Here is a 13535-nt window from a genome sequence, read left to right on the forward strand (position 1 = left end):
CCAGAGCCTAGTAGTTTGGGGACCCCTGACTTCTTGTGGGAATGGGAAACTCGCCTGGAACCCCAAGAAATGAGGAAAGTTCCTGGAGAAGGGGGTAGCGAGTGGGAAGGGGCCAAGGCCTTCTAGAGAGCTGGAGAAACACACCCAGCCCTCCACAGGATTTTGGGGGTTCCAGAGGAGACCCGTCAGTAAAAACCAGGTGAAAGTCACTCATGCCCAGGTTCCCCCAGTCAGCCTGATGAAGAGAGGGGTAGTGGAGACAAAAGAGATCAAGTCTGAGTGGGGGTTGCAGTTTATTTGCAGACACACTCAGAGGGTGGGAGGTGGCCAGGCAGCTCCCTCTGCATCCCCTCCCTGCATTTGGCTTCATCAAGAACTTTCCCCTGACCTCTGAATCCCTCAGCTGTGCACGATAGACAAGGCACTTGACCCCACCATCAGGAGGGGCTCAGGCAGGTGTGGGGTGCGGAGGGTAGAGGCTGGGGGTGGGGTTCAAGTATTCACAGTTCCCCTGTGCATACCCCCGGATTACACTGTGCCCAGGCCAGAAGGGAGGGCCCCAACCCTGGGGTTCCTAGTGGTGTTTCCAGCCCTTCTCTCACTCAGAAACTTCAAGATGCTCTCCCTAGCCCTCCTTTCCCTGACAATGACAAGCCGCAGTCCTAAACCCTGTAGCCCAGGTGAGGTAGGGGCCGGGGCAGTGTGCTCAGCCGAGAGCCCTCCCTTCCTTACCTGGAGTGGGGGTGTGTGGCGAGCTGCGCTTGTAGTGACGAGTGGGAGCAAGTGGTACCGTGGGGGGACAGAGGCCCTCAGGAGCTCTGGCCTGCACCCCACTCCACCCCACCCTGAATCCCTGAGAGTCCACCTGCAAGGTCAGTATGGGCCGGCCGGGGGTGGGGAAGAGGGTAGCAGGGACTGGGCGGGAGCCGAGCAGCACCTTGTCCCCCGCCCCACCACCCCAGTCCTGTTCCCGGGGAATGTGGTGCTTAGGAAGGGCCAGGACTGGGCTCCAGGCCCAGCTTTCAAGCTCAACCTTCCAGAACTGCTGAATTCTGGGGAAGGGTAGAGCTACTAACCCCCACAGCCCAGACGTCCTGGCTTTGGGCAGAGTGGTGGGAAGGAGGAGTGCCCTCCTAAGGGTATTATAAAAAGCTAAAATCGTTAACGGCGACTTGGGAGAAGTGGTTCCCAGCCTCTTGCTTCCCCAAGTTATCAGTCTCCCCAGCACTGAGCAGACAGGGCTGAGGGGGTCCCAGAGAGCTAAGGGAGAGGCCACCGCCCCCCTCTGAGAGGGAGCCCATTAGCACCATGCAATGTTAGAGTACCCAACAGTCTGATGGATGCCCCTGGGCAGGGGCCCTCCAAAGCTGGAGTGCCCACTTACTAAAGCTTCTGTGCTCTTAATGGGGGGCAGAGGGACACCTCTGCTGGAGAGGAGGTGAGGGGAGAAGCCGGGGCCAAAGTCCACACAGGGGTCTCAGGACCCCAAAGGGCCCCTCCAGGAGTCATGACTTGAAGAATCTTCGTACCACAAACTGGCCCAACAAAACCACAGCCAGAACTATGGCTACGTTCTTGATGGGGGCGTTCCCCAAGTCCAGGGCTGCCACCTGCCAGGAGAGACGGAAGGGTCATGGGCGGAGGGTGCTGGTGGCTCCCGGGGCCTGGGGTGGGGCTGGAGGGGCGGCTCCAGCGGCGGGGAGGGTTGACCAATGCTCAGGCACTCACCCAGCCACCCCTCTGCGCGATCCACCGGGCGATGGAGCGACGCAGCATGAAGTCGGCCACGAAGCGGGTCACCTGGCCCAGGAAGCCGGTCAGGCCACGCTGGTAGACGTGGAGGGCCAGGCGGTAGCCAAAGCCCAGCAGAGCCACCACGCGGCCCCAGTTGATGCCGCTCTCAAACAGGCTGCAGGCAGGGGAGACACCGTTGCTGGAGACCCCTGGGGGGCTCTTTGACTTCCCCCTCCCATCCCTTTGGACTGCCCCACCTCTAACCCCTCCCTGCTGGAAAGCAAAAATGGCTTAGCTGTGAACTGGTGGGGCAGAGGCTGCCCCAGCCTGGCCTTGATCTGGGAAGAGCCCGCATCCCTGTGAAAGGAGAAAGCTGGGAGGGCAGATGAGTGGGCACTGCTGTTGGGGCACAAAGGCAGAGCGTGGAGGGCAGAGCAGGCGGGTGGAGGCAGCGGGGAGATTACCTGTGGGCGCTGCTGCTGGCCTGGCAGCCCGGGACGGCAGAGAGAAAAGGACAGAAGAGGAGGTTAGGACAGTCTTGGAATCACAGAGGAGTGGGCAGTGGCCTCTAAGGACACAGGCAGGGTGTTCAGCTCTGAGCACTGATTCCATCTCCTGCTCCTGCCTTCACCCTCAGCCTCAAATCTACCCCGAGACTGACTCCCTTAATCCAGATGGTGACAACGGCTAACACCTCTAAGAGTGCACGCAATCCTAAGCATATTTCCCCTAGTTTACGGACCAGGAAACTGAAGGCTAGGATGTGTCACGAAGCCAGTAAATGGCGAAGCTAGGATTCGCCCAGGCTGCTGGTCTCTTGAGGCCAGATCTCAGCATCAGGAAGTCATTTTCAGGACCAGGTCCAACAATCATCTTTGGTGTGAAATGTGGCTCCAAATCAGAATGACAGCTGTGTCCCAGCAGTGCTGGGGACGTCTGGGAACAACCCCACTGTGAGCCCCCCGCCCCACACACAGTCCTGATCTACCAGCTCATGTTGGTGTCAGGGCTCATGAAGGCTGTGCCCTTGTGTACAAAGATGAGGAGCCTGGGCTTAGGAAGAGAAAGACGGGCCCAAGGCCACGCGTGAGTTAACAGCAGAGGCAGGGACAGAAAACACATCTCCCAACACCAGCAGAGAAGCTGTCTCCCGTTTCACGGGGAGGGCCTGGCGCGGTGGGGACAGCGCCATGGAGGGGCGGTGGCTGGGGCTACCTGGACGCGATCTTGGTGAAGTACTCGTAGGCGTTGTCTGCCGTCGGCTGCAGGTGCTGCAGCATGGCCTGGAACTCTGTGTCATAGCGCCGGTTGATGTCATCCCCGATGACGGCGAGCTGGCGGCCCACCTGCCCCATGGTGCTGGAGGATTAGGAGGTGGCCAGTGAGTTGGGGCTCGGGCTGGCAGCAAAGCGCTCCTGCCCGAGATGCCCTGGCCTCAGGCACCCCTCCTGGGAAGTCCTGACTGTGTGCTCAGACATGAGGGCTGGGCCCAGGCACAGGGTCAGGCTGTGCTGAAAAGGGTGCCGGTTCTGGGATGGGAGCGGTGACCCGAATGCAAAAGGGCAGCAGCGGAAGAAGCCCCCAGTCTTGCTCAGCTGCCAGGACCAGCATGGTGACCCTGCACGAGTCTCTGCTTCTCTCAGCACGTGTAGGAGGCCGCAGCTCACCTGGTAGGCTCTGGGTGCAAGGTGACCATCTCTGGGTCAGTAGGCGCAGCTGCCCCCTCAGCCTCCTGCTCCTGCTGATGGCGGTAAAAGACGTAGCTGCGGAAGACCTCCTCGGTATCCCGGGCTACCTGCTCCTCTGGGGACCAAAGCCGGGAGTCAGGGAGGAAGTGCTCTGGGGAGGAGGGTTCCCTCTGGGACACACCTGTCCCTCCTCTAGCCCTCGGGTGACACCTAGGGCTGACTCTGAGTAGAGCTGTCTTCTCACAGCAGCCTCGTGGAGGCGACCACCCCGCTTACAGATGGGGAAATTGAGGCACGGTGTTTGCATAACCTGCACGAGGTCACGCGGCTGGAGTGAACAGCGTGGCCAGGACAGATTCCCGGGCATCTGGCTCTCTGGCTTTTCGTGTCCAAGGCACCCGGCCGTACGGCTTGGTTTAGGGAACGTGGGAAACAGAGTTTGAAATTGCAGCCCAGGAAAGTCACACTGGGACATGGTGAGTGGCCTGAGACGGAACCCAAAGTCCAGGAAGCAGCCTGTGCTGGATGGCAGAGCTGCCAGCCTTCCGGGTGGTCCCCTTGGATGAGGGCACTCTCTTCCTTCCTCCCCAGAGTCTAACAGCCCATCTCCCAGTTGAGCAGCCCTGATCAGGTGATAAGCCGCCTCACTTCCTTATTTCTCCAGCCTGGGATAAGACAGCCACGCCCCATGCCTTCCCTTCTGCTCACCCATCCCGCCCGGCTGCCCGGGGAGGGCAGGGTGTCCTCCACGGGCTCACCGCCCCCTCCCTCGGCCTCCACGTGTCCTTCCCTGAGCTGCTCTTGGGGCCCGGTCTTGCCTGCACCCCAGCTGCTGAGCCGGTGGGCTGCCCGCACTGGGTGGGGAGGTGCTCTCTCCTTTGCGCAAGGCGGGTAAACTAAGGCGGGCCCCTGGGGCTGTCCAGGTCCGCTCTCGCCAACCCCCCAGCTGGCCCCGGTGGTCATGAGGTGGGTGAGGGGGCAGACAGACCCTTACCCGATGTGGAGGAGGGGTCAGGCTCATCGCAGCCCTGCCCGGGGGGACCTGGACCTTGTCCCGAAGCCATTCCTCAGGTCCTGGGGAGAAAAGCAGCTTCAGATTGTGTTGGGGGCAGATGGGAAAGCAGAGATGGGGCCAGGGGCTCTGGCGGCCCATGGAGGCGGGGAGGGCCCCCTCCCGAAAGACCCACTGACCCAGGAACTTATCACTTCACTGGCGGCTCTTCAAGAAAGACTGGGGCTGAGAAAGGCCAGGCAGCCGAGACTGCCCCCGCCGGGGACCAGCGCAGGCCCCGGGGTGGGGAGGCCACAGTGGTGCCCAAGCGGCTGTCTAGTCACGTCTTACCCCGTTCCTGGGCCGGGGAGGTGAGTTTCAGAGGCGGAGTTGCCTTCTGCTGCCGCTGGGGCCCTCTGCACCCTATCCGGTCCACATCCACCACAGACTCGCTGCCTTCCAGCCAGTGACCCGTGAAGGCCGTCCCCGAAGGCCCCACTTCCCCCCAGCTGGTCAGAGCACACCTGTTTTCCAGCTCGGGCCTGCTAGCCACACACATCCCGAGCGCCTGTGGTGTCCTCCTCACACATGCGGGAGGAGGTGTGGGACGCGGGGGTAGCATGGCAGGGCAGGCACCATCATGCCCACTGCACAGGTGGGAAAACTGAGGCTCAGGGAACGCCCCAGGCCACAGGGCTGGTCAAGCCATCAGGGTGACTGAATTTCCACACGCGTCCATGCTCTCCTCAGTGCTCATATCAGGCTTGCTTCCCAGTTGCCGGCGGCGGTCTCTGCTCTTGCCCCACCTGCCTAGCAGGCGGCTGAGGAAATCATGTGCACCCCTCACCCTCCTGTCTCCGGCCCCCATTTTCTTCCTTTGCTGGGTTCTGGCCACAACCCCCGGCGGCTCAGTGAGCCCTGGGCAGAGCGAGTATTTCCTGGACGTAAGCTGTTTCACTTTCAGTTTGCACCCTCCTCATTTCCCCGCACCCCAAAGCTGCCTCCATCACCCAGGCGGAAGCCCCTCTCCTCCCCCTCGGGAGGACCCAGCCTGGGCCCCAACACACGCCCAGAGGGCCTGTGTTCCGCCTCCTTCCTGGGAGGGCCTGTATACCCCACCTCTCCCAGGCCTGGGGCCATTTTCCAAAGGGCCTCAGGAGAAGGGTGGGGAGGCCACCTCTCCCAGGCCTGGGGCCATTTTCCAAAGGGCCTCAGGAGAAGGGTGGGGAGGGCCCACCTGTGCGCCCCACCCCTTCCCTGTCGAGGGGGCAGGGACAGGGAGAAGGGACTCGCCCCTCCTGCAGCCCGCGGTCCCCCGCCTGCTTAAGACAGACCTTAGCCTGGCACCCCGCATCCTAGAAGCTGCTTCCCAAACAAGGTGCCTTTCTCCCTCCCTTGGTACCCAAACGCGGTGCCCCCCAGGACATCAGGGCTGAAGGATGCTAACTGCACCTCGACTCCCTCTCCCACTACCCCTGGGGCTCACGGCTGGGGATGAGGTGGAGCCTTGGAACCCGCCCCAGAGCCAGAGGCCTGAGCTGACCTGGGACTTCCTCTGCCCCCATCCAAGTGGCCTGACTTCCTGGTGGGGAGAGTCCGCTGTGCCCACCTTTTGGGTTTGCCAGGCCCAGGATGCTGCTGGAGTTGGTGGGGGAGGGGGCAGATCCTGACCTGGTCTTAGGACTCCTGGGGCAGCAGGAAGCACTGTGAACGGTCTCCTGCTGCCCCTGACCTTGACTCTGACCTCCACTCCCATCCCCCAGACTGCTAAAGAACCTGGTTCTTTGGCACGCGATTCTGGGGCAGCCAGGGCCAGGGCAAGAGGGGACGCCGTCTCAGGAGCAGCCTGAGGGAGCCCCGGCTGGATCGGCCCACCATCGAGGGCTGGTGGAGCCGCCCAGGCAAGCTTCGCAGTGGCGTCCCCCTCCCCAGCGGGCTCCCCAGGGGCTCCCTGCCTCACCCTGGGCCTGGGGCTGCCCAGGGAGGGGGGCATGGGCAAGACTCTCCCGGCTTACCTCCCCGGACCCTGGCCCAGGCCTGGGATGGCCCAGCGGGGCGGAGGCCAGAGATCGTGAGGGGCCAGGGGCTGCTCCCAGGGTTGCGTCCCCACGCCTGGCTTCCAGGAAGGGGAGTCAGTGGATCCCTGATGTCTGGAGTGCAGCCTCTGCCGGTCCCAGCGCGGCCCTGGGGGACCCACGGGGCTGCGGCGATCATAGAGGCGCCGGCGGCTCCCGGCTCCCATGAGCTCCCTCTAGAGGAAGTCGCTCGGTGGCCGCCGGATGCGAAGCCGCAGCCCGTGGCCTGAGGCGGGTCTGGGCTCTGCAAGAGAAAGTGGCTTCCCTCCTCCTCCCCCACGGCTTTACCCCACCCTGGTTCCCAGCCCTAATTCTTGATCTGTCCCCTGCTCCCTTCCATCAGTGCCAGCGAAACAGCCAGGGTGGGGCGGTTCCTTGAGCCCCACTCTGGGCACTTTAAAAGCCCTTTGGATGGACTTCCTTGGTGGTCCAGTGGCTAAGACTCTGTCCTCCCAACACAGGGAGGTCTGGGTTCGATCCCTGGTCAGGGAACCAGAGCCCACACGTAGCGACTAAGAGTTCACTTGCTGCAACTCAGACGCAGTGCAGATAAATAAAAAATATTTTAAAAAATGAGCGCACTTTGGAACAACCCTGGGAAGTTGGTGCAGTGGGCCACACCCATCTTTCAGGGGATCAAACTGAGACTCAGCTGGTTTAAGGACCCTCTCCCAAGGTCACTGAGATGGGTTTATAATCAGGTCTCCAGGAATAATACTAAATTGAGATTCAGCGTGCACACCAGGCACCTGCCTTGGTTGTTTCCACAGAGGAAATGTGACGTCCCCCTGAATCTGCCGGGCAGGTACGCAGAAAGGGGGGCACAGTGGGCCCGTGCCAGCTGGACGCTGAGAAGGGAGGGAAGGGGGAGGGCAGCCGCCGGGGAATGAGTTGCTTCCCAAGGACAGCAGCGGCTGCAGGGGAAGGACAGGCAGGGAGGAGAGAGCCCTGGGCCACCACCCCATCCTCAGAGCTGGGGTTCCTCTGGACTCCTCTGCCTGCCCCCCCACGGTCTCCTGGGGCCTCCCCAAACCCTCAAGCCCTCCCACCCCAGCTGGCTCCCTAGGCCTTGTCAAACCCCTGCCCTCTCTGCGCCCAGCGAATCCCCCCTCCCCCCTTCTGCCTTCTAGAACTCCTGGAAGTTTCCAACTGGAGGTTTTCAATTTGAAAACCTCCTTCTGTTCTTAAGCAGCTGGTCCTGTGGTGGCTGCTGCGGCCCCTACCTCTGAGTCAGGGACCCTCTCAGGATGGAGGCCCCTGCTTCAAGCCCTCGACCCCGAATATTGGGCCGCTCCTCCATGTTCTGCTTTTTCTGGAGCTTGGTAGGCAGCAAGTGCAGCCCGAAAAGCTCAGACAAGGCCTTGCGGAGGGGCTGGTCGTGGCCCCTGAGGGGGCAGGACGCCGTCCCCTTGATGACCGACCGTCAGGGACAAGCTGGGAGGAGGGAGTCCAGGCCTCCCGCCACGATGCCCTTCGCCCGCCCTGGGGCCCTGCCACAGCCCAGCCCCTCGGGGCTGGAGATGGGGGACCCAGGGGCCCAGACCTGCCCCCCCGTGGAGGTCCTGAAGGTCATGGCTCAGGGCGTAGAGGTGAAGCCACTCCTGCCCAGAGGAAGCCAGGAGGTGCTGGGCCACTTGTCTGAGCTGGAGAAGAGGGAAGAGGCGGCCTCAGGGAATACGGGGACCTCAGAAAGGTGAGGGGCTTGGCCGAGGATGGAGAAGCTGGGGGAAGCCAGGGTGTCAGGAGGGAGGGGGACGTGGGCCTAAGCTTTGAGGACCCGAACTGGGGAGGGACCAGGGGCTTCCCTGGTAGCTCAGCTGCTAAAGAACCCACCTGCAAGGCAGGAGACCCCAGTCTGATTCCTGGGTCCGGAAAGATCCGCTGGAGAAGGGATAGGCTACCCACTCCAGTATTCTTGGGCTTCCCTGGTGGCTCAGCCAGTAAAGAATCCACCTGCAGTACGGGAGACCTGGGTTAGATCCCTGTGTTGGGAAGATCCCCTGGAGAAGGGAACGGCTACCCACTCCGGTGTTCTGGCCTGGAGAATTCCATAGACTGTAAAGTCCATGGGGTTGTAAAGAGTCGGACACAACTGAGCGACTTTCACTATCAGGAACGGACTTCTCGGTTGGGCAGAGGACTGGGTGGGCATGGTCGTTCACATCAAGGGTGGAGAGGAACCTGGAGAGGCAGAGGGAGGCAGAGACAGGGCTCCTCCTCAAGTGAGGGGTAGTGCATAGGGGCACCAAAAGGCCAAGGGCACAGGCCAGGGACCAGGAAGGGTGCGTGTGGGGTGAGCTGGGCCTCCCATCACTTCCCAGCTCCTTGCTGGGCCCCTCCCCTCCTCACGCCCCTCACCCTACTTTTGGGGGGATCATCCCCCTCTGTGATGCAGACCCCAGAGGGCAGAGCAGGGAGCAGTGGGGAGCAGGGGGGTGGAGGAGCTGAGCAGGGCCTCGGCAGGGGCTTGGGACCTTCACCACCTCTCGGGCCCCACCTGCCGCCCCCATCTGACTGTGCTCTGGGGTCAGGGGCCACTCTGCCCAGGCCTCGGCGGTGGAGCCAGGATGCGCGCGGAGGGCCCTGGGGCCACTGGAGTTCAGCCCCGAGGCCTTCACCAGGGAAGAGGAATGTCTGCTCGATGGTGAGTGCGGTGGCCACAGGCCCCAGGGGACGGCCAGGGCATCGGGCCGGGGGTGGGTGGGGGGGCAGGGGACGAAGGGCAGTCTGAGCGGAGCTGGATCCCAGCTCCACTCGGGGCAGGCGGTGTGAGGGCGGCAAGTCACTCAGCCTTTGTGCATCTCAGTTTCATCATCTGTAGAATGGGAGCATGATAGCATCTCTGTCAGAGGGCATTAGCAAGGATTAAGTGAGACGATCTCTCCACCTTTTGCTGTGGGCTCCCAGTGACCACTGCCCTCCACAGGTGACCCAAGACTGGCCTCCTCCAAGGTGGGGGCAGCTCCCTGGAACCGCCTCCTCGGCTTGTACAAGCGGCTCCAGAAAGGGGCCATGGCCAAGGTCCGTGGGGCCCCGGCCGGAGGCGGGCGGAGGCGGGGCGGGGCCCGGGAGAGCGCGCCCTTCTCACCCGCTCCTGCTTTCTGCTCGGGGGCCGGGCTCAGCTGCCCCCTCACCTGCGGGGTGGCTGTCCAGCCTCAGTTCCCTCGCAAGGAAGGCCTGCCCCGAGAAGAGCCAGGCGAGGAAGAGGAGGCGGCAGCGGAGGAAGACAGCGCCCTCAAGCTCTGCGTCCCGGGCATCGTCACCCCCCAGTCCCCGCTGCATAAGGCCTTCAGGTCAACGGACACAGTAGGTGGGTGTGCCGCCCGTACCCCCCCACCCCGCCCCCAGCCCCGCTTTGATGGAGCCGCTCTCGGATGCGACACCAGTTAAGACCACCAGGGGGAACCACAGGACCTAAAATGATCGCCCAGGCCGGCTGACCCGCGGGCGCCGGTCCGCAGAAGGAGCTGGGTGTGCGCCTGGGAGGCGGGGGAGGCTTGAGGGGTGGGGGGCGGCTTACGACCGGGACCGTGGCTCCTCGAGCAGCACCTTTTCCCAGCCCAGGATTCTAACTCCTTCAGTGGCGCCCCCCTGCACCCGCAGTTTTCCCGTCAGGTGTGCACTTGCTGTGACGGTGCCCAGGGGACCCCCCCTCCCATTGCAGCCACCTCACTACACTGGTGGGGCGAGCAGACGGTAATGAATGACAGCCTCCAGCAAAGTCTCCGTTGATATTTTCCTTACCACGGGCCAAACCCTCTCCTAAGCACTTTTCATGAAATACTGCATTCTGACTCTGGGGTCGGTCCTGTTATACCGTCTCCGCTTCCCTGTGAGATCACTGGGGCCCAGAGGGGTTAAGTAATTTGTCCACGATCACCTCACTGGTCAGTGGCAGAGCTGGGGCTTGAACCCCCGTGGTTTGGGTTACTCCGGATCGAAACGCTGGAGTTGATGGCTGGAAGAGGCGGGGCAGGGTGGAGCAGATGTCTGCCCCTGGAATGAACACTGTCCCCCGAGAGGCAGGTAAAGAGATTCACACTCAGGGTGGGGGCAGGGAGCCCAGTGAGAGTCCTGGGACAGGCTGGGCGGTGGGGAGGTGGAGTCTGGCGGGCTCTAGGGGCCCGACTGGGGGTGACCAGGGGCCACGCAGGGCAGGGAGGGGTTTGGAGAGCTGGGGCCACTTTGTCTTCCTCAGATCCCCAGCAGGCTGCAGCTGCCCCCTCCTGCCTGTCCCATGCCCTTCTCTCTCTCTGGCTCTCAGGTTTTGTGGAGGCGGAGCTAAAGAAGCTTCTGGTCGTTCGGTGGGAGTCCCGCCTCTGGAAGATGGGCGGCTACGACGGCCGGGAGCTGCTGACCCAGCCAGAGATCACCCTGGAGGAGGCGGGTGTCGTGGATGGTCAGGTACACCCACCCACCCACCACCCCGCCCCACCTGCAGGCGCTGGGAGTCTGGGGCTGGAGAACTCCCCTCTCTGTAGGCTGCGGGCCCAGGCCCCAGCCACCCCCGCACCCTGCTGGGCAGGAAGGGCGCAAGTCCTTCTCCGTGGTGGTCTCTCCGAGAGCAGGACCCCGACCTCCTAAGCACACGCTTCTCCATCTGGCTGGCTCTCACTTAGCCCAGGGCCCGTTGCTAAGGCGTCACTGCTGCGCACTTGGTGTGTGGTTCCGGGCAAGTCCCTCCCCCTCCCTGGAACTCAGTTTCCTCATCTCCAAGAGGAGGGAGTCTGTCTCCCATTCACATCCACACCTGCTCCCACAAACACACACAGGCGGCAAGAGGAGTTGCCAGGGGTGACAATGGGGACCACCCCCAGCCCACCCTCTTTGACATTGGCCTTAAAGGTTAGGCCTGTCCAGGCTTCTGGGAGTGCACACTGACAGATCTGTTGATGACAAAAATGTGTCGATTTCCTTTCTGGGTTAATTTCCATCCATTCATCAGCTCACCCTTTCTTTCAGTGGACATCTGCCCCCTGCAGACTGTGCAATTCACAAAAGGAAGGAGCAAAGTCTGCAGCCGGAGTCTCTGCTGCGGCCTGACTTGCCCTGTGACTTTGAATAGGGGCTTTGGTGTTTTCACCTGGAAAGGGGGCCATTGGAAGATGAGATGAACTGAAGAGTGTGTGGCAGTCAACTGCAAAGGGCACTCCAGTGTCAGGGATTATGACTCACCCCTCGAGGGTCATGAACACCAGGAACCCTTGCCTACCCCTCGTCCTGAGCCTTAGGCCATGCCACAAGTGCCCCTGGTGCTCTGGGGAGCCTCACCCTACACCACACAAGTCCTGGCTCTGGTAGGGCTCCTGCTTTTTTGCCTTTTCCTGCTGAAGGGACCTCTCCTCCCCTGCGCCCTCCAGGGCCGCCCCCTGAGCTGGCCTGCCCTGTCCCGGGCACACCGCGGGCCATCAGGGGGGTTCTGGATGGTGGCGCGGGCCGGCGCCTCACTGGGGGCTGGGCAGCCTGCTGGGGGCGTGTCGAGGGGCCTGTCCTCATCACCACCCCCCTCTCTTTGTCTGCCCTCAGGGACACCAGGCTGAGGGGAAAAGGAAGCCGAGCCCCAGCCTTTGGGGAACGCTGGGGCCCTGGGGGAGGGGCGCCGAGGCCGCAGAAGCAGCGCCCCGGGCTGGAGGGAGGGGTGCCGAGGCCCCCCTCGGCCTGGTGTCCAGGACAGAGGTGAGGGAGGGTTCGGGCCACCCGGGGCTGCTCCCCACCAGGCCGCAGGGAGGTCGGGCCCTGGGGGCAGCTTCAGAAATGTGGCCTTAGGGTGTTCGTCTCTGGAGGTGCAGGTGGTACGTTCTGGGGGCGCCGAGCAGGGAGAGGAGAGCTCAGAGATGCCAAGGCCTCTGCATTCACCCACTTGCGACCCCCAGCACCTGCTTCTGGAGGAGATGGACGAGATGGGAAACTGGCCTCCAGAGTGAAGCCAGCGCCGCCCGGGGTCCCTGCAGGCACGGAGGGACGGAGCCCCGCTTCTCAGGGCACCTCCAGGAGCCCCTGGGGCCAAGGAGTCTCAAGATAACCTGTGTCTGCTCATCTGCAGGGTGGGCCTGCCTGGCAGACTGCTCCCACTCGTCAAAGTCAGGCCTGTCACATTACTAATAAAACTCAGTTTGGCATTGGGCTCCTTGGCTGTCTGTCTGCAGAGCCCGCCCCTCGTCCTGCACCGGGAACAAGCCCAGCGTACCGGGGTACCCGGGGTCTGGTCTCGTTCTCGTCGGGCCCCAGAGGCCCAGGCCACCCCAGCTGCAGAGCCCCGGGCCCCATCTGAGCTGGAAGACAGCGAGTCTGGTGCACCTGACCGCGGTGGGGAAGGACCTGGGGCCACAAGGCCTGCAGGCCCTGACCTCCCTTCCTCTTGAGTTCCCAGGCCCAGCATGGGGCCTCCTGGGAGGATCCGGGAATTCTCCAGCAGGAAGTCCCTGCCCAGCCGGCCCAGGACAAAGCCAGGGAAGCAGACCGTGGGGACGGGCTGGGGGCGGGAGAGGGGCCCCTGGGTAAGTGGAGCTGTGCCACAGGGGTGCGGGGCCAGGCCCCACGCTGCTGCCCTGGTCGGGGCCCACTCTGCCAAGCGGAGTGCTGGGTACCTCTGGGGACCCTGGGTGCAGGGAGGTCCAGATATCTAGAAGAAGACATTCCTCCAGCTCTACTGAATTCCAGAAGTGAAAGTGGGGTTGAGTTACTCGTGGGACGCACACCTTCATCCCTGGCTTCGTGGGCATCCAGTGTGGGGGAGGGCTAGGTGCAGTTTGGACACCAGGAGGTGCTGTTTGCCAGGAGGGCTGGCTGGTTGCCTGTGGGATGCTGGTTCATAGTCTCCCCTTGGGGTCCGGGCTCTCAGCCCCCAGCGTTCACGTGAGAGCTCACACCGCCCCAACGCTTATCAACAACACTGCTATTTACAGACACACGTCTGGCCTTCTCCACGGGGCTCCCACTGGATCCAGCCCAAGGCCTGTACAGAGCTAAAGATCAGTGTCAGAACACGGCCGCTGCTTGAGTAATTATTGTGATTGCTAACAGCAGCTGTCAGGTGGGAGTGCAGGG

The 13535-nt window shown here is 62.8% G+C and overlaps 2 protein-coding genes across 2 annotated transcripts; one reads left to right on the top strand and one right to left on the bottom strand.

Annotated features, from left to right (window-relative positions):
* Positions 1–322: 322 nt before the first annotated feature.
* BAK1 (BCL2 antagonist/killer 1) lies at positions 323–6631 on the bottom strand. The gene is made up of 6 exons (XM_068960738.1): positions 6429–6631; positions 4417–4496; positions 3402–3537; positions 2950–3093; positions 1729–1909; positions 323–1610 (listed from the first exon to the last, which is right to left on the bottom strand). Exons 2-6 carry the CDS (start codon positions 4484–4486, stop codon positions 1506–1508), a joined length of 636 nt encoding a protein of 211 aa, XP_068816839.1. The 5' UTR covers positions 4487–4496; positions 6429–6631; the 3' UTR covers positions 323–1505.
* Positions 6632–7735: 1104 nt separating this feature from the next.
* Positions 7736–12412, top strand: LOC138097855 (gametogenetin-binding protein 1-like). The gene is made up of 6 exons (XM_068994050.1): positions 7736–8181; positions 9020–9132; positions 9415–9509; positions 9648–9798; positions 10753–10892; positions 12362–12412. Exons 1-6 carry the CDS (start codon positions 7736–7738, stop codon positions 12410–12412), a joined length of 996 nt encoding a protein of 331 aa, XP_068850151.1.
* Positions 12413–13535: the final 1123 nt, after the last annotated feature.

The sequence above is a fragment of the Capricornis sumatraensis genome, chromosome 22 (genome assembly GCF_032405125.1).
Source record: "Capricornis sumatraensis isolate serow.1 chromosome 22, serow.2, whole genome shotgun sequence".
Classification (NCBI taxonomy): Eukaryota; Metazoa; Chordata; class Mammalia; order Artiodactyla; family Bovidae; genus Capricornis; species Capricornis sumatraensis.